General features: G+C 44.8%; 1 protein-coding gene across 2 annotated transcripts in view; it reads right to left on the bottom strand.

Annotated features, from left to right (window-relative positions):
- ATP5F1C (ATP synthase F1 subunit gamma) overlaps positions 1-20,473 on the bottom strand; it is a 325,104-nt gene that overhangs the window by 140,066 nt on the left and 164,565 nt on the right. For both annotated transcript variants that reach the window (XM_044088363.1, XM_044088364.1), the window contains exon 6: positions 17,716-17,780. In XM_044088363.1, the coding sequence (XP_043944298.1) occupies positions 17,716-17,780 (65 nt within the window). The remainder of the gene's footprint in view (positions 1-17,715; positions 17,781-20,473) is intronic.

Here is a 20,473-nt window from a genome sequence, read left to right as displayed (position 1 = left end):
TCCAGGTATGGATAAATTTGGATTCCCTGTAGTCTGCAGTGGGCGATTACTGATGCCAGGCATTTTGTGAATACTCTGGGCGCAGTAGATAAGCCAAAGGGCAATGCTGAGAATTGATAATGCTCTGATCCTGCAAGAAATCTGAGGTATCTTCTGCAATTTGGTCGAATGGGGACGTGCAGGTATGCCTCCTTGAGATCTAGAGTTACCAGCCAACACTCCTTGCCCAGCATGGGAAGAAGTTGCTGTAGGGTCAGCATTTTGAATTTTGGGACAATGATGTATGTGTTTAAGATGGACAGGTCGAGAATAGGTCTCCAACTTTTTCTTTCTTGGAACTAAGAATAGTCTGGAGTAGAATCCTTTGCCTTGTTCTGTTATTGGTACTCCTTCCACAGCTCTCATCTTTGTTAATTGCATTATCTGCTGTAGAGCTTCTATTTTTGATTTGGAGGCAGGTTTGGCATTCCTCTTTGACTGGTAAAGTGTGGAAGTGGAACCGTAACCTTGGTCTATGGTTTGCAAAATCCACTTGTCTTTTGTGACATAGTGCCAATTTTTCAAAATAAGGCTAATTTTCCGCCTAATGGTGCTGCTATTTGTTCCCTGGTAGGCGGAGTTAGAGTCAAGTCATTGTGATTGTCCTGTTGCAGTGGTAGTGGCTGTGTCTGTGCCTCTGTTATTACCTTGCCACTGTCGCCTCTGTAGGCACCCCTCTGGATTGATTTCTGCCTCTGGAACGTCTATTCCTGCCCCTTTGGGATCTTGTGGAGTCAGGAAAGGACCAATTTTTGGCAGGCCTGTTCCTGCTAAACCTTGGGGGCTGAACCTGTAAGAAATCTTTCACAGTTTGTACAGATTTTGCCTTTTCTTCCATTTTCTTCATTACCTGCTGGGCAGGTGTACCAAACAAACTGGCCTTATCCATAGGAGCATCTAATAACTTAGCTTTAACATGATCCGTAAGGCCTGTTCCTTCAACCATGCATGTCTTCTTATCACTGTGCCAGTCATGGCTGATCTAAATGAAGCCTCCAGTGCATCATAGCCACATTTTAAAGAATGGTTACTAACCTGTTGTATGTTATTTACCATTTCTAATACATATTTCTTATCTATAGAGTCATCAGAGGATAGCTTTTAGTTAACTGATCAAGCATAAACTCTTGGTATTGTATCATGTGAAACTGACAGTTTAAAGCTCTAGCTGAGAGAGTAGCAGAGGTGTAAACTTTTTGCCCCATCTGTCTAAAGACCTGGATTCCCTTTCAGAAGGAATAGGGTTTTTTGCTGTGGTCGAGACTACTGCCTTAGGCCCCTGGGATATGGTTTCGGGGTCTGCCAGTGGGGCCTTGTATAGGTGGTGATGAGTGTCTGGCACCCTGTAAAATCTATCTGGTTTGGCAGGGGCTGGAGGTAGGGAATCAGGTGCAGTGCAGACATCATTAAATGCATCGTCCACAACAGAAAGGACAGGAGGTATAGCTAAGGGCCTATGTTGTGGTAAGTGCAGAAAAGTCCCAAGTCTTTTTCTGGAATCTGAGAACTCCTGTTGTTGCCATTGGAATTGTTCTCTCATGGCATGTAAGGTTTCCCCAAAGGAGAATTCCTCTGGTGGAGAGGCAGCTGGAATGGATTCTTCAGCATCGGAGTCTTCATAATTGGAAAAAGGAGCCTCTGGCTGGTCTGTAATATCGGAGTCATCCGCAGAATCATCAGAGGAGACAGGCTCGGGGGGCTCTGCTCTAGGTCTCTTTTCTGGGGGTTGAGAGGCCCTGTCTGGGTGAGATTGAGATCCCCTAATTAAGGATATTAAATCTTGTGCCAGAGTAAGCATTTGTGAACTAGAAGTGGGCCTGGTTGAGGGGGGTTTAACAGGCACTGATGTAGTAGATTTGGCTGCTTTAGCCCTGGCAAAGGCCTTAATAGACATGGCTGCAGGAGGCCTAGCAGCACCACGTGCTGGGGTAGAGACATCCAAAGGGATGGTGTCTGATAAGTCACTAGTAACCACAGTTGTAGGTATAATTTCTGAGGCTGTTTCAAGTAAAGTGGCAGAAACCTCAGTAGTAGTCATTGATTCGCTGTATTTTGATCAGTTTTCGGTTTCGCCGAAACCGAGACACTCGCGTTTGCTTAACCGTGGTTTCGCCGAAACCGCGGACCGCAGTGTCGGCCTTTTCTTTGCGTTTTTTAACAAATTTGGGTAGTCGGAGGATCCGACGGCATAATGTACGCAAAATCTGAGCCGAAAAACTGTTCAGCAAACTCCGACCGACGTCTAAGCGCTCGTCGGTTGAAGGAAGCACAGGCCAAACACGCTGCTACGCCGTGGTCTGGGCCTAAACAAGGCAAACAGTAAGAGTGGAAATCTTTATGAGGTATTTGTTTCCCACAAGTTAAACAGTTATTGACTTTTTCTGACATCGGCTGAGGCAAGAAAGAGTCCCCAACGGGGTACTTAGCTTTTAGAAGTCTTCGAAGTAGTATTCGGTAGTAGTAATCTCTGGATCTGACCGACCGGCACTTGCGAACAGCTTCTGCTTCGGGCGCCATGCGGCAAGAAAGACTGAGGAAAATGGCGTCGGCTGATGCCTTTATACCCGAAGACCAGCAGAGATGACGTCGGGTGAAGTGCGACATCAGCCGAAGCCGAACCCAGACTTTGGAATCCGGCCGACCGAAGGGCTGCCTGACGACAGGACAACCCAGTTGTTATGACTGCAGATGCATCCATGAAGGACATCAGAGTCCCGATCAGAAGGTTCATAGTCAAGTTCAGCCCTAGGCCTCTTAGAAGGGGGGGGGGGGGTTGACTACCCCTGATTAGAGTAATAAGATCTTCAGCCATTTTGATCATTTGTTTTTTAGGCATAAGGGCCTGAACATGTGGCCTGGGCGTAGGTTTTTTACACATAGATCGAGATTTAAGGCTTAGTATAGAAGGTGGAGTTGGTTTAATATACAAGTCTGTAGGCCTGAATACACCCTTAGAAGCCAGTGCCTGCACAGCGGCTTCGGACCCATCCAAGGTAGAGACATTCGGGGGTTCCATAGTTGAAGTATCTCATGGCATACCGGACTCCGAATGGGTCTCAGTAGAGGCCTGCGAGTCAGTAGCAGTGGGTATCAGGGGCTGGGAAAGCACCTCACTGAGTACCGGCGAACTGGCGACTGGCTTAGGAGAAGCATCGTCGGCAGTTTTGGACCTCGATGGCCTGTCTCTGTCTTTACCTTTGCGTTTTTTCAGAATCCCAGTAGTAGTCGGATGGCTAACAGACGTCATTTCTGGATAATTAAACTGAAAACCGAAATATTTAGAGGCAAAAATGTACTGACAACGGATAGTGCATTGATTAAATAAAAGCACAAAATCGACAGCAAGGTACTTTGTGGTCAGGGCCTAGGCAAGGAATACAGTACAAATGAAAATCTTAATGAGGTATTTGCTTTCCACAAGTAATGCAATTATTAACTTTTACTGGCATCGGTAAGGAGCAAGAAAAAGTTTCCCCAATGGGGTACTTCGCTTTAAGTTGAAGACTTCGGTTCTGAAACTCAAAAATGAAAATTTCAGGAATCGGACGACCGGCACTTGCAAAATGCTTCTGCTTCGGGAAAGTACAGTTTTGTACCTACCATAAATGTAGATGTTCGAGTGCCAATACAGCTGCAGTCATAACAGATGGGTTCTCCTGCCGTCAGGCGGGTCCTCTGTCGGCCGAATTCCAAAGTCTAGGTCTGGCGTCGGTGGTCGTCGCTTCTTCCCTGACGTCAGTGCGACAGGGGTATAAAGGAACCAGCAGACGCCATTTTCTTCAGTTTTTCTTGCCCCAGATGTCAGGTGCCCCCAGAAGGAAGGCAATACATAAATTTGTGTAATAATGCAGTGCAATATAATCAAAATACAGTAGTTGCAAGCAAATACATCATAAATGAATACCCCAATCAGGTTGTATGAGGATGTGTTAGCCTATAGGCCTGCCCCAAGAGGGGAAGGAGGGAGGGAAAAGTACAGTTTTGTACCTACCATAAATGTAGATGTCCGAGAGGTATGCATCTGCAGTCCTAACAAATGGGTTGTCCTGCCTCAGGCAGCCCTTCGGTCGGCCGGATTCCAAAGTCTGGGTCTGGCCTCGGCTGATGTCGCACTTCACCCGACGTCATAGCTGCAGTTCCGCGGGTATAAAGGCATCAGCCAACGCCATTTTCCTCAGTGTTTCTTGCCCCAGATGCCAGGTGCCCTCTAGGAAGGCTAAATTTGGATAAATGCAAATGTTTCCAAACAATAGAGAGCAAATAGAAATAAACCTGTATATACATATATACAAACAAATACACCATAATAGATTCCCCCAGCTAGCTACAAGATGGGCAAATACCCTAGGAGTACCACAGAGGGGAAGGAGGGTGGGTAATCCTGACTGCAGATGCATACCTCTCGGACATCTACATTTATGGTAGGTACAAAACTGTACTATGTCCTTCAAGGATGCATCTGCAGTCCTAACAAATGGGAAGAATACCATAGCCAAACTGGGGGAGGAGGTACTAAGAAGATTATGGTGTAGTTAAGATCCCTTGCAAAACAGCAGTGGCAAAACCTGCTCGGGATCTGGTGTATAAAGGTAGATTATAATGCTTGGCAAATGTATGCACGGAGCTCCAAGTAGCAGCCTCTAAAATGTCTTTGGTGGCCACTCCTCGTAAAAAAGCTGTAGTAGTGGCTGTAGCCCTTGTAGAGTGAGGTCTGATGTTTTCTGGAGTTGTCTTTCCATGATAAGAGTAACAAAATCTAATGCAATTTCCTATCCATTTTGAGATTGTCTGTTTTGAAATTGCTTTTCCTTCCATTCCTGTTGCATATGCTACCAGAAGCTGGTGAGTTTTCCTATTGTTCTTGGTTCTGTCCAGGTAGTAGCACAATTGCCTATGCACATCCAAGGTATGTAGTAGTCTTTCCCCCCTGTTCTGTGGGTTGGGGAAGAATGTAGGTAGGTGGATTGCTTGGTTTAATGATACCCTGGAGACCACCTTTGGCATAAAAGTAGGATTAGTTCTCATGGACACTCTATCCTGATGGAAGATAAGGAAGGGCTGTACTGCCATTAATGCCTGTAATTCAGAAACCCTTCTTGCTGAAGTGATTGCCAGCAGGAAAGCAGTTTTCCAAGATAAGTACTGTAATTCTGCTGTTGCTGCTGGTTCAAAAGGGGGAAGTGTCAACTTTTCTAACACAAAGTTCAAGTCCCATGTAGGCAATGGTGGCTTCCTTGGTGGCTTTACATTTTTAATTCCTCTCAAGAACTGCCCGAGTAGAGGATGAGTAAAGACTGGAGGATCCATGTTGTATTCTGCTGAAATAGCTGAAGCATGAACCTTAATGGATGAGTAGGTCCCGAGACATACTCCTCAGTCGTGGGTACCAATGCTGCCTCGGCCAGTCTGGAGCTATCAGGATGATCCTTGGGTGATCTTCTTTGATCTTTAGTAGCACTTTGTGCATCAAAGGAAGAGGTGGGAATGCATATGCTGTCAGGTTTTTCCAACTGAAAGATAGGGAGTCCACCTTCCAAGCAAGTGGGTGGTATGCCCTTGTGCAGAATTTTTTCAATTGGTGGTTCTGTGGGGATGCGAATAGGTCTATTTCTGGTAGTCCCCATTTGCTTGTAATGGATTTGAAGATGTCTGGATGCAGCATCCATTCGTGGGCATCCATTGTAGTTCTGCTTAAGATGTCTGCTAGTATATTTTCTTTTCCTGGCACAAATATTGCCTGGAGCTGAATGTTGAGGTTCAGGGCCACATTCAGAGGTCCATTGTCATCCGGCATAGAGGATATGAATGTGTGCCTCCCTGTTTGTTGATATACCACATAACTGTGGTGTTGTCCGTTCTTATCAGCAAATGACCCTGTTGAAGAAACTGTCTGAATGTCTTAATTGCCAGCTTTACTGCCAGCATCTCTTTTTGATTTATGTGTAGGTTCAGCTGGTCTTGAGTCCATAAACCTTGTATGCACCTGTCCAGCATGTGTGCCCCCCACCCGAGATCTGAGGCGTCCGTGGTGGTAGTCTGACTCGGGTGAGGGCTGTGGAAGGGCAGTCCTTCATTCAATTGACAGGCCTGGGCCCACCATTGGAATTCTTGCTTCAGGCATGGAATTATTGGAATTTGGGTTTCTAGGCTGTGCTTGTGCTGAGACCATAAATTCCTTAGGTACCATTGCAACTTCCTCATATGTAGTCTGGCATGTGGAATCAATATTATGCAGGATGCCATGTAACCCAGGGCTTGCAGGACTTTCCTTGCTGTAAGCTGGTTCTGCGTTGATAATGCCATGAAATAGAGTGGTAGGTGCTTCTGCTTTTCTGCTGTGAGGAATACCATTTGGTTTGATGTGTCCAGCTCTGCACCCAAGAAAGTTATCCTTTGGGATGGTATCAGCCTTGACTTTTTTATGTTGACTGTGTATCCCAGGGCTTGCAATAGGTGAATGACCTCTCTCAAATCTTTTGTTAATTTGTTTTTGTTGTCCGCTTGTAACAGGCAGTCATCCAGGTATGGGTAAATTTGAATTCCCTGAAGACTGCAATGAGCAATTACTGATGCCAGGCATTTCGTGAATACTCTGGGCGCAGTAGATAAGCCAAAAGGCAATGCTGAGAATTGATAATGCTCTGATCCTGCAAGAAATCTGAGGCATCTTCTGCAAATTGGTCGTATGGGGACGTGCAGGTATGCCTCCTTGAGATCTAGAGTTACCAGCCAAGACTCCTTGCCCAGCATGGGAAGAAGCTGCTGTAGGGTCAGCATCTTGAATTTTGGAACAATGAGATATGTGTTCAGCGCGGACAGGTCGAGAATAGGTCTCCATTGGCTTTCCTTTCTTGGCACCAGGAAAAGTCTGGAGTAAAATCCTTGCCCTTGTTCCATAGACGGTACCTTTTCTATAGCTTTCATCCTTAGTAAGTGGTCTATTTGTTCTAGAGCATTTGTCTTTTGATTTGGAGGTAGGTTTGGCATTCCTCTCTTCCTTGGTAGAGTATGGAAGTGAAACCTGTAACCTTTGTCTATTGTCTGTAAAATCCATTTGTCTCCTGTAATGTAATGCCAGTTTACTGAAAATAAGGCTAGCTTTCCGCCTAGGGGTGCTTCTAGTTGTTCCCTGGTAGGCGGTTTCAGAGCCAAGTCACTGATTGTCCTGTGGAAGTGGTAGTGGCTGGATCCGTAGCAGTACTTCTCTGGTTGTTAGGCTGCCACTGACGTCCCCTGTAGGCACCTCTGGATTGACCTCTGCCTCTTGGGCGCCTATTCCTGCCTCTCTGTGCTCTGTTGGTGTCTGGAAAGGACCAATTCTTGGAAGGCCAGTTCCTACTAAACCTCGGAGGCTGGACCTGTAAGAAATCCTTGACTGTCTGGACAGATTTTGCTTTCTCTTCCACCTTCTTCAACACTTGCTGTGCAGGGGAGCCAAACAAACGTTTTTCCATGGGAGCATCTAGGAGCTTTGACTTTACATGGTCTGGTAAGGACTGCTCTTTTAACCATGCATGCCTCCTGATCACTGTACCAGTCATAGCTGATCTAAAGGAAGCCTCCAGTGCATCATAGCCACATTTTAAGGAATGATTACTGACCTGCTGAATGTTATGTACCAATTCCTGAAGGGACTTTCGGTCTAAAGGTTCAGGAGAGGACAGCTTTTTAGTTAGCTGATCTAACAAATTCCTGGTACTGAGTCATGTGGAATTGACAGTTTAAGACCCTAGCTGAAAGAGTAGCAGAAGTATAAACTTTTTTACCCCATCTCTCTAATGCCCTAGATTCTCTTTCAGAGGGGAGGGGGTTATTGGCAGAGGCAGCTGCTACAGCTTTGGGGCCCTGAGAAATAGTTTCAGGATCTGCGATAGGAGCCTTATACAAGTGATAATGTGTGTCCGGAACCCTGTAGTATCTGTCGGGCTTAGCAGGGGCCGGAGGAAGAGAGTCTGGAGCAGTACAAGCATCATTATATGCATCATCCACAACTAAGTACTGGAGGAATGGCTAAAGGCCTATGCTGTGGCAAATGTAAAAAGGTCCTAAGCCTTTTCCTAGAGTCTGAAAAATCCTGGCCCTGCCACTGGAATTGTTCTCTCATAGCATGCAATGTTTCCCCAAAGGAAAATTCCTCAGGAGGAGAGGCAGAAGGAATGGAGTCTTTTGCATCAGAGTCCTCATATGGAGAATAAGGGCCTTCTGGAGGATTTGAATTTTCTGAATCATCAGAGGAGTAATCTGTAGAAACAGGCTCAGGGGGCTCTGCTCTAGGCCTCTTCTCTGGAGGGGGGTGAGAGGCCCTGTCAGGGTGAGGCTGGGATCCCCTGATCAAAGAAATGAGATCCTCTGCTAGACTAAGCATTTGAGTACTAGAGCTAGGCCTGTGAGAGGGGGTCTTAGCAGGCATTGTCTTTGTTGATTTAGCTGCTTTAGCCCTGGCAAAAGCCTTAATTGACATGGATGCAGGAGGCCTAGCAGCTCCACGTGCAGGAGTAGATATATCTAAAGGGATAGTATCTGATAAATCCTGAGAACCTGTAAGAGCAGGTGGAATTTTAGTAGCAGATTCAGCCATGCTGGATGAGGCCTCGGTGGTAGGAGGCATGTTTTCGGCCGAAGGAAGAACCGCGGACTCGGTTCCAGCCGAAACAGAGACTCGCGGTTGGCTTAACCGCGGTTTCGGCCGAAACCGCGGACCGCGAGTGTCGGTCCTTTTCCTTACGCTTTTTGGCTAATTGTGAAGTCGGAGTCTCCGACGGCATGTTGTAAGCAAAAGCGGAGCCGAAAAACTCCTCTGCAAACTCCGACCGACATCTAAGTGTCAGTCGGTTGAAGGAAGCACAGGCTAGGCAAGCTGCTACGTCGTGGTCTGGGCCTAAACAAGGTAGGCAGTAAGAGTGGAAATCTTTATGAGGTATTTGTTTCCCACAAGTTAAACAGTTATTCACTTTTTCTGACATCGGCTGAGGCAAGAAAGAGTCCCCAACGGGGTACTTAGCTTTTTAGATGTCTTCGGTAGTAGCAATCTCTGGCTCTGACCGACCGGCACTTGCGAACAGCTTCTGCTTCGGGCGCCACGCGACAAGAAAGACTGAGGAAAATGGCGTTGGCTGATGCCTTTATACCCGCGGAACTGCAGCTATGACGTCGGGTGAAGTGCGACATCAGCCCGAGGCCAGACCCAGACTTTGGAATCCGGCCGACCGAAGGGCTGCCTGAGGCAGGACAACCCATTTGTTAGGACTGCAGATGCATCCTTGAAGGACATCCTGGACTGCAGCTGTATTAGCACTCTAACATCTACATTTATGGTAGGTACAAAACTGTACTATGTTCATCTTGCATACAGCTGCAGTCATAACAGATGGGTAGAATCCCAAAGCTAAGAAAGGGGTGGTAGGCACTAGGTGGAACTAGGAGGAGCCAAAATGCCCTGCAAGACTGCAGTGGCAAAGCCTGCTCTAGATGTGGAGTATAATGGTAGGTTGTAGTGCTTGGAGAAGGTATGCACAGAACTCCAAGTGGCTGCTTCCAAAATATCCTTGGTAGGAACTCCTCTGAGAAAGGCTGCAGAGGTGGCTGTGGCCCTGGTGGAATGAGTTCTAATGCCTGTAGGTACAGTTTTGCCATGAAAGGAATAGCAAAAGCGTATGCAGTGGGCTATCCATTTTGAGATTGTCTGTTTGGAAATTGGCTTTCCTTGAGCTCCTACCGCATTGACCACAAAGAGCTGTTCTGATTTTCTGAAAGGCTTTGTTCTGTCCAAATAATAACGCAGTTGTCTGTGGATGTCCAAGGAATGTAGTAATCTCTCCCCTTTGTTTTGAGGATTAGGATAAAAAGTAGGTAAATGTATGGCCTGATTTAAAGCTACCCTGGATACCACTTTAGGCATAAAGGACGGGTTGGTTCGTAAGGAAACTCTGTCCTGATGGAAGATGTAAAAGGCTGGACAGCCATGAGAGCCTGTAGTTCTGAAACTCTACGAGCTGAGGTGATAGCCAGAAGGAAAGCGGTTTTCCAAGACAAATATTGCAAATCTGATGAGGCAGCTGGCTCAATGGGAGGCAAGGTCAGTTTTTCCAAAATGAAATTAAGATCCCAAGCAGGTAATGGTTGTTTCCTTGGAGGTCTTAAATTCTTAGCCCCTCTGAGGAATTGTCTTAAGAGAGGGTGAGAGAATAAAGGTGGATCAGTGTTGTATTCTGCAGAAATGGCTGAGGCATGGATTTTGATGGAGGAGAAAGAAAGTCCACTGCTTAGCAGTTCAGCCAAATATTGTAGTATTTGGGGTAAATTCAGTTTTCCAGGATCCTGGCCCTTTTTCTCATTCCAGACACAAAAACTTTTCCATTTTGCGGAGTAAGCTTTTCTAGTTGATGGCCTTCTGGCCTCCAAAATGACATCCTGCACCTCCTTGGAGAGTAGGGCCTGTTGTGATGCTAGGGAATCTTCCATGCGGCTAGATTGAGTGTTTTTAGCTGGCTGTGAAGAGTTTTGAAGCTGTGCTGAGTCAGAAGAAGAGGCATTAGAGGCAGGGTCCATGGTGGCGAATGCGTCAGGCTCCTCAGGAGTGGGTACCAGTGTTGCCTTGGCCAGTCCGGAGCAATGAGAATCATCTTTGGTTTGTCTGCTCTGGTTTTCAATAGAACTTTGGGCAGCAGAGGAAGAGGTGGGAAGGCATAAACCGTCATTGATGTCCAACTGAAAGAGAGCATCCACTCTCCAGGCCTTTGGATGGAAGATCCTTGAGCAGAATTTTGTCAATTGATGATTTCTGTGGGAGGCAAAGAGATCTATGTCTGGCCTTCCCCATTCTTGGATTATTTCTGTAAAAACTTTTGGATGCAATTTCCATTCGTGTGGATCTGTCATATTCCTGCTGAGGTTGTCTGCCATCGTGTTTTCCTTGCCTGGCAAGTACTGTGCTTGTAGTTCCATTTGTAAGTCCATGGCCATGTTCCAAAGTGACATGGCCAGTCTGCATAGGGGGTAAGAATGTGTTCCTCCGTTTGTTTATGTACCACATAACTGTGGTGTTGTCCGTTCTTATCAATAGTTGACCTGGTTGTAGAAGGTCCTTGAAAGCTATAATAGCATTTATTACTGCTAGCATTTCTTTTTGATTGATGTGAAGGTGCTTTTCTTTTTGGGACCATTTGCCCTGAATGCACCGATCTGTCATGTGCACCCCCCAGGCGTAGTCCGAGGCGTCTGTTGTGATGACTTGATTTGCTTGAGGCTTGCTGAATGGAAGACCTGTGTTAGTTTGACATGCTTGAGCCCACCACAGAAATTCCTTTTGCAGACATGGAATTAGTGGTATTATTGCTTCCAAACTGTGGCTGTGTTGAGACCATATGTTTTTCAAGTACCATTGTAGTTTCCTCATATGCAGCTTTGCACATGGGATTAGTAAGATGCAAGATGCCATGAATCCCAGAGCCTGCAGGATTTTCCTTGCAGTCAGCCTGGTGCAATTTGCTAGTGTTCTGAAGTATTGAATTAGTTGCCCCTGCTTCTCTGGCGTGAGGTAGGCCATCTGGGTGTTTGTGTCCAAATTGGCACCCAGGAAAATTATCTTCCGAGTGGGTATTAGCCTTGATTTCTTTTTGTTGACTGTGTATCCCAGAGAGTTCAACATTATTACATAAGCCAGATGTTTCAGAAGAATGTGCTTGCTGTCCGCTTGGATCAGGCAGTCGTCCAAATAGGGGTATATTTGTATCCCTTGAAGTCTGCAGTAGGCAATTACTGATGCCAGGCATTTCGTGAATACTCTGGGCGCAGTAGATAAGCCAAAGGGCAATGCAGATAATTGATAATGGGTTGAACCTGCAAGAAACCTGAGGTACCTTCTGCAATTTTGTCTGATTGGGACATGCAGGTATGCCTCCTTGAGGTCCAATGTTACCAGCCAAGACTCCTTGCCCAGCATGGGAAGAAGTTGCTGTAGAGTGAGCATCTTGAATTTTGGTACAAGTAGAAATGTGTTTAGGATGGATAGGTCCAAAATAGGTCTCCAATATTTTCCCTTCCTTGGCACCAGAAATAGCCTGGAATAAAAACCTTGACCTTGTTCGTGCGTAGGTACCTCTTGAATAGCTTTCATGTTTATGAGATCTGTAATTTGCCTTTGTGCCTCTGCCCTTTGATTGTGTGGTAGGTTTGGCATGCCTCTCATTTTTGGAAGGGTGTGAAAATGGAATTTGTAGCCTCTGTTTATAATGTCCAGGATCCATTTGTCCTTTGTGACAATATGCCAATTTTTTGAAAATAATGCCAGCTTTCCTAAGGGGGCTGCCATTTGAGACTTGGTTGGCATGCAAAGGGGAAAGTCATTGGGTTTGCTTTCTGAAAGATTGCGAGTTATCCTCACCACCTCTGTGTAGGAGCTTGCCATTGTCTGCCTCTAAACAATCCTTGGGATTGTCCTCTGCCCCTCTGGCGCCTGTATCTGCCTCTTTGGGGTCTGTCTGTGGCAGGAAAGGACCAGTTTTTGGAAGGCCAATTTCTACTAAAACGTGGGGGTTGTACCTGTAGAAATTCTCACAGTTTGCATTGATTTAGCCTTTTCCTCCATTTTCCTTAACACCTCCTCAGCATTAGCACCAAATAGTACATCCTTTTGAAGAGGGGCGTCTAGTAATTTAGCTTTGACATGATCAGGCAAGGCTTGTTCCTTGAGCCAGGCATGCCTACGTATGACTGATCCTGTAACAGCAGCTCTACATGAGGCCTCTAGAGCATCAAAACCACATTGTAAGGTATGCTTACCCACTTGTTCTGCACTATGCATCAAATCCTGCACCTCCAAGTCTGGTTGTTCAGGGTGTGACATTTTACTTTTCAATTGTGATAACAAAAACTGTTGGTATTTTAGCATATGAAACTGACAGTTTAAGGCCCTCATGGATAAGGTAGCCAAGGTATATACCTTTTTTCCCCACCTTTCTAAGGATCTGGAGTCTCTCTCGGAAGGTAATGGATTTTTAGCAATGGAGGCCTTAACTCCCTTGGGGCCGTGTGAGATGGTGTCTGGGTCAGCAGCATGGCTTTTGTATATAAATTGGTGTGAGTCAGGAACCCTGTAGTACCCATCAGGCTTAACTGGAGCTCGAGGTAGAGAGTCCGGGTTAAGGCAAGCCTCCGAGTAAACATCATCTAGGATGTCCAAGACAGGAGGTATAGCCAGAGGCCTGTGCTGAGGTAGCAAGAGAAATTCCCTGAGCCTTTTCTTGGAATCTGAATAATCTTGGCCTTCCCAGTGGAAGTGTTCCCTTAAGGTATGCAAAGTTTCCCCAAATGAGTAATCCTCTGGGGGGGAGACAGAAGGGATGGACTCCTCCGCATCAGAGTCTTCAAACGGGGAGTAAGAATGTTCCTGATCATCAGAATGCTCTGAAATAATGGAGCCCTGATCAGAGGAGGGGGAATCTTCCTCCACTCTGGGCCTTTTGTCCAGTGGGGCTGAGAACCTCTGATAAGAGTAATTAAATCCTCAGCCATTTTAAGCATCTGTTTCTTAGGCATGGGGCCTGGAGATGGGCCCTGTGTAGCTGGTCTCAGAGTGCATGGTTGCTTTAGACTTTGTGAAAGCCTTGATGGAGAAAGAAGAGGAAGGTCTGAAGACACCTTGAGTGGAGGTGGACCTGTCCACATTCTGAGATTCAACGCCAAGAGTGGCTTCGGTATCTGTAGTCGGGGTGTGGGCCAAGGAGCCTGCGACCTCGGGCACAGGAGACACTGTCAAAGAAGTGTTGTCGGTAGTCAGGGGCTGCATAGGCGCCTCGCTGAGAACCGGACCACGTGTAGTCGGCTTTGGCGTGGTGTCGGTAGAGGCCGTGGACCTAGTGTGTCGGTCCTTGTCTTTGCGTTTTTTAGACAAAACCGGAGTCGGAGTATCTGACGACATAGTATAGTTAAATGCTTTCCCAAAATAATGCTGGGCGAACTCCGGCCGATGCTTAATAGTGCGTTTGTTGAATGTAGCACAAAGTGACAGACCGAGACGTCGTGGTCTGGGCCTAAACAAGGTATACAGAGGGAATGGAAATCCTTATGCGGTATTTGCTTCCCACAAGAAATACAATTATTAACTTTGTCTGACATCGGTCTGAGGCAAGAAAAGTTTCCCCAACGGGGTACTTAGCTTTTAAGAAGACTTCGGTTTCCAAATTTTCATAATCTCAGGAGCTGGCCGACCGGCACTTGCGAACTGCTTCTGCTTCGGGCGCGGCAAGAAAGACTGAAGAAAATGGCGTCAGCTGGTTCCTTTATACCCCTGTCGCACTGACGTCAGGGAAGAAGCGACGACAACCGACGCCGGACCTAGACTTTGGAATTCGGCCGACTGAGGACCCGCCTGACAGCAGGAGAACCCATCTGTTATGACTGCAGCTGTATGCACGATGAACATCTGCATGGCAAGACAGACTGATGCAATGGCGTCAGCTGCATGTGCCCCTGATGACCTGACGTCATGGAGGAAGGGACAGCAACCGACGCAGGACCCAAGGCTTTGTTAATCAGGCCGACTGAGGGCAACCTGCCAGCAGATTACCCAAATGTAATAACTGCAACTGTGAAACACGAAGAACATCAGGTTTTTATAAGAGGAATCTTTTGTAGTCCTTAGAAATTTGACAAACCCTCCCAGACACTTTCATGCGGAGGTGTGAAAACCCTCACTGCAGTAAATGATCATTGCTGTACATTTACAAGTGACAAGTAGTAGGACTCTAAACTTAGTCTGTCAGCTACTTCCCAATGCCTTCAGTGGGAGGATTTTTCTCTCTCATGAATGATGCAGACTTAAAATGTGCTTTACTAGCTCCTCAATTATTTCGGTCATGTTCCCCCTCTTTTTTTTTTCTATTTCATATTTATTTATACTTTGGTAACCAGGAAAGTGAACTGGTCCCAGGACCCTTTTCAGCCACAACTTAGGCAACACCTGGAAAGACAAGAACAATTACTAAATACACTTATCAATAAAAAAAAAAAAAAAGTACTGACAAAGACAATGACCAAGATTGCATGTGCAACACATAGCCAATGTATGACAGTGAGCAAGTAAATCATTACTAGAACGTTTACATTAATAATGCTTAACTATACTATGTTTATTATAAAAAAAAATTGTATGCACACATATTGCATGCACACACACATATTATATATATATATATATATATATATATATATATATATATATATATATATATATATATATATATATATACACACACACATATATATATATATTAGTGTGTGTTTCTGTATATGTATATAAAGTGTGTGCATGTGTACGCGCGCACACGTGTGTGCATTTAAACACAGTTAAGTACTTCCGACTTCCTTTTCTCGGTGTTCTTAATGCAAGGGCACATAGTAAATGCATGTTAAAGCAATTTAGCTGTATACTATGGTTGCACTCTGACAATGTAAGGAGTGACTCAGTCAGTGGGAATCTCTTACAATGGATCTGCATGTACCAGATATGCACCCCCCCCCCCGAAGGATGTCACAAAAAAGCATTAAAGACCTTTTTCTGAACAGTATCAGTGCAACTAAAGTCCACTGCCAATCATGAGCGGACAGATGATCCTCTGTGGCGACCCCTAACCGGGAAAAGCCGAAAGAAGAAGATCAGTGCAACTAATTGATAATGTTGTCACCTGACTCTCTCTCTCTGCAGTTCTGGCGTGTGTGTGTGTGTGTGTGTGTGTGTGTGTGTGTGTGTGTGTGTGTGTGTGTGTGTGTGTGTGTGTGTGTGTGTGTGTGTTTATTTTACAAGAAAAAATATTTACAGACTGAACACAAACTATTATAAACATTTAAAGCTTATGATTTCAACTGTGTTGCTGCTTATGTAAATTTTTCAGAAGAGTTAATTACCTTTAAACCCCTGGCTGATCTAATTGCTTTGTTTTACTATGAAAGGGGAGTGTTAAGATCCCCACCCTCTGCAATAAAAACAGTGGAAAACAGTTCCACAGCTTTCTGTCTTTTTTATATCAGCTGCTGTGTTTCTGACATTAGCAGGATTAATCGCCCATCTAAGACTGGCAGCAGTACTTGACAGGGTAAACTACAGGCAGCAGTACTTGACAGGGTAAACTACATATTTAACTGTGTATGATATGTCATGCAGGTGGAGACTAATTTCTCTGCAAAGTATGTGAAGTTGAGTTTACGTAGGTGGGCTTTCCCTTTCTTTGACTGCAAGGTAATAAAAGTTTTAAAAAGTACAAGCAGGTTTCTGGTACCTACACAATGCTGGAACCATATTGTAGGGAGAAATGAAACCTAACAATTGAGTTAAACTGTATGAGAGGGTGGAGTTTTCCTTTAACACAGATTTGGATGTTACTTTGACCAGACAAATCCTACTGAAAAAAAAAAAAACAGCTGCATGGACTGCTCATACCATATTTACCAACAAGGTTTCCAGCACAGGAAGAGTACAACACCATGCGGTGACATCCAAAGATCTGACAGTCATGGCATAACTCCCACTCAACATGAATGATACTGCAGTAGTATTCTTCATAGGTCATAGGTGTTTACTAGGCTAACAACCAAGAGGGCCTTTTTAAGCCTAGCTATGCATCACAAATCTCTGACAAGTTCTGGTACCCTTAAGTGCAATAGGTGCTTGGAAAATAAACCATTTACAGGTTGCCTGTGCCCATCAGACATCGGTGTCAAGCCATGGATGAATTCCCTCTTCTCATCCAATTGTCAAAGTTATACTTGAATTGGCTTAGGGAGGAACTCTACTTTCCATGTCTCTGGGATATATATCTGTCTCTCTAGCAAGTCCTACTGATATCACAGGCAAGGTTTAGTCTTCAGAATGGGTAATTCTGATACTGTTTGGCTTGTGGATATGCAGAAGGTCCATTAGAGTGGGGCCTGAGGGTCTGACAATGCCCTATATGCCAGACACAGATCTCCCCTCAACAGCTTGTAGGGGACCGGATAGAGGGAAAGGGCCTTGAAGCGGTCTGCAAAGGACATTTTACTTGTGTCCTGTATTCTTTTAGTGAGGAACCTCTGGACATTCCAATTGTTGGATATGCCTGGTTAGGTACATACCGAAGGGAGCATTCTACTCAATGACAGGTTTGATGAATGCCAAATACAGTGGAACAATGACTGCCTTGGACCTAAATGCCATACCTTTGTTTAATAGTTCCACAGCATAGAATGATTTCCTCACTACCATAGACACGTGATGGTCAAAGACTTGATTACTGTTTGTGTCTCTCTAAGTCCTTGACTACTGGGTCAACATTAAGGGGCGTGTTGTCAACATGATAGTTGCCATTGATGGATGACTTCCCAAAGGATACTATTATGGTATTTCTTTGCATTTAGTTTTACTCCACAGCTCTGACATCAGTTGTTTGTCTAGGTCACCCCTTCCTGAAGAACACTGCTGTCAAAACTTATCAAATTTTGATTCACGTCTCCAAACCCTTGTATACACAGGCACAAGGAAATTGTGGGATACATAAATTTTTTTACAGTGGTGAAGACACTGAAAAAGACAGACAATACAGGCAACTTTGCTCTCAGTTCTACTACCCAAGCATCATATTGACTCTGTACAGAAATTACTTATTCTAATGCAAACACCTGCACAAGCAGTCTCAAAGAACTTACCTGAATTTGCAACAGTATCAAGGGAAAAAACAGGTTTTTCTTCTGTCCTATAAGAAATTACAGATCTACAGAAAAAGAAAAACACAATAAACATCTAAGGTAATCAGAACTCAGATTAACCTGCTATGCAAAACCTCTATTTCTAGAATCTGATGTAAATCAAATATTCATCTGAAATGCAAAACATCCATACCATAAACAATGATGTAAATAAATACAGATTATTCTGCAAATACTAAACTCTGCCAATAAAGTCAATCATAATCAATGCCCATTCAATAAAAAATAAGATTATTCTGTAGACTAAAAATGTTACAAGCAATAACTCAAATGTCAAGGATAAAAGGAGACCAATGTCAGGGTTTAGGGATTTAGAGAAAAAAGGTTAACACCAGAATACTTCGTGTGAAGCTGCATGAGCAAATGCTCAACATCAAACTCTGAGGATAATGACGAGTTGTGTTGATGTTTGCCCCAGAACCTGCAGGTAATCAAGCTTCCTCCAATTAGACTGTGACCATTCATCTGTACTAGGGAGGCATCACCACACAGGCAACTCTGAGTGTTACTTAGGCTACACAGATCTTTCATGTTGGCAAGGGCACAACTCTGCTTCCTCAGTAGTGGTGGGGCCAAATTACTCACGTCACCACAGGGAGTCTCAATGACTTCCCTCAAAGTGTATGCTCCTGTAACACTAAGTGGTGGCTGATTGAATCAAAAGCACACTTGCACAAAATCACACTGTGATGCAGCCCCCTCCCTTATGAAATGTAGCTGTGTGTGCACGTACCTTGTTCCATTTCATTCACACAACCCCCCCCCCCCCGAGAGGTACCCATCCTTCCCAGTCATCTCTGTTGAGCAACTAAGCTACTAATCATACTACAGTCATGTGGGCTGTAAGCAGTGCTCCACCAGTCTACAGCATCTGAGCTGGCTACATGAGTTGCGTTAACACTACTGAAAATGCATCCACAGTAAGGGCATGCACATCCGTGGACACTACATGACAAAAATCATGTCTACTTCAGACTCCTGCACTGTGCTGGGGACCCAAAATTCTTCAGCTTGGAAGCTTGCTCATCTGAGCATAGTCCTAACCAACACTAGATGCTACCTGAAGGTGTCACCAAAGAACGAATAAGAAATCTAAAGGAGGCCTTACTATTCTGCTTAAAAAATAATTAGAATAGAAAGAATAGGTTTACTAACAGTTTCAACGGCATGGAGGGATAAAGCCTTCACTATGACCCAAAAATCAATTAACAGCTCAGGCACCTGCTGTGGTAGCCTCTGGAAGGATGAGCTTACAACCAGGTTGAGTTCTGCCGCCATACGAGTGGCAGGTGCAATATAACCAGAGGGTGCGAGTCTGGCTCACCAGTGGTTCCAGTTTGAACTTCTGTAGAGCCAGAGTGAATCACAACTTTTGCAGGCACTGTTGAGGAAAAAGGGCCCTTAAGATCTCCCTGGAAGAAGCCAGCAGAAGGCAATCTTCGACATAAGACAGATGCGTATCCCCTTTGTCATGTTACTCTTGGAGCAATGGCCAAGCGAAAAGGTGAGAAAGTGAACTGGTAATATCCACCCCTGCCCAAAATATCTAAGAATTTCCTGTCTTTCAGATCAACAGGAATGTGCAAGTATGCATCTTTTAGGTCCACTGTCCCCATAAATGTCTTTGGACACAGAAGAGAATGGAGGATTAATGCTTCTAATTTTCTTAGAAGCAGGTACGTGTTTAGCTGGGATAAGTCCCGATTGAGTGTCCATGGACCATACTTTCTTGGGAACAAAAAAAAAGCCTTTTCATTCTTGCATCTTTGGGATGACTTCTATTGTTCCCTGTTATAAAAGAACATGGCATGAGATGTGATCAATGGAAGGGGCTGCTGGGTGTACTGATGAAGGATGAGCCCCAGGAGTTGAACTGAACTCCAAATGATAAACACTCCACAATCATGTCCAAAGTGGAGAGCTTCCCTCTCACTTTTAATGTGGGGGATGGTGGGGACAGGTAGATGGGACCTGATCTGAGTAGTCACAGCTGAACATTAGATGGAAGGATTGCTGACCCCCTTATCTTCCATCATCAACCTGCCATTTCTTCTTGTAAAGGGCTTCTGCCCTCCAGTTGCGTTCTCTTTCCTAGCTTTCTATAAAAAAGATCCTGCTATTAGGAAAATATCCAATACATTTAAGTAGAGAATGGTGGAACAAGTGGCAGACTATATCCACATTCCTTTTTTGTTCCAGGCTGGTGAACACTTCATAAGCTTGGCGGGCCAAACAGAAATTCTTCATCTAAAGAAACATTAAGCAATTTAACCTTCATCTCTTATAACTAAGAACAGCATGCAAAAACAAAGTATGTTCCTTCAAGATGACAAGCCAGTGGCAGAAGCTCTAAAACATTTGCATCACTTAATGCTGTGCCTTCCCAACTAAACAGAAATATGAATGAGACTGATAAAAGCGTACTTAGCCCTCTTTAGTAAAGCCTAGTTTCCTGACTTAAGTAGGTCATCCACGAACATCCGGAAGTCGGTACGAGAGTTCAGTGCTCTAAAGGTCAAACTGGCAGAGGTATACCCACCATTCTACTTTTTTGTCCTTTGATAAAGAGTTCCTTCTTGAGGAAAGTTTAGCCCCTTTGCTTGCCTCCAATGACAGTCTCTGGTTTTGCCACCAGATGTTTGTAAAGAAAATAGCACCTCTGAACCCTATAAAATCTATCCATTCCCTTTGGAGCCAT

This window comes from Protopterus annectens, chromosome 11.part0 (assembly GCF_019279795.1).
Source record: "Protopterus annectens isolate FY-2018-M chromosome 11.part0, PAN1.0, whole genome shotgun sequence".
Lineage (NCBI taxonomy): Eukaryota > Metazoa > Chordata > Ceratodontiformes > Protopteridae > Protopterus > Protopterus annectens.
The sequence above is the reverse complement of the archived record's forward strand: the minus strand, read 5'-3'. Positions and strand labels throughout refer to the sequence as shown.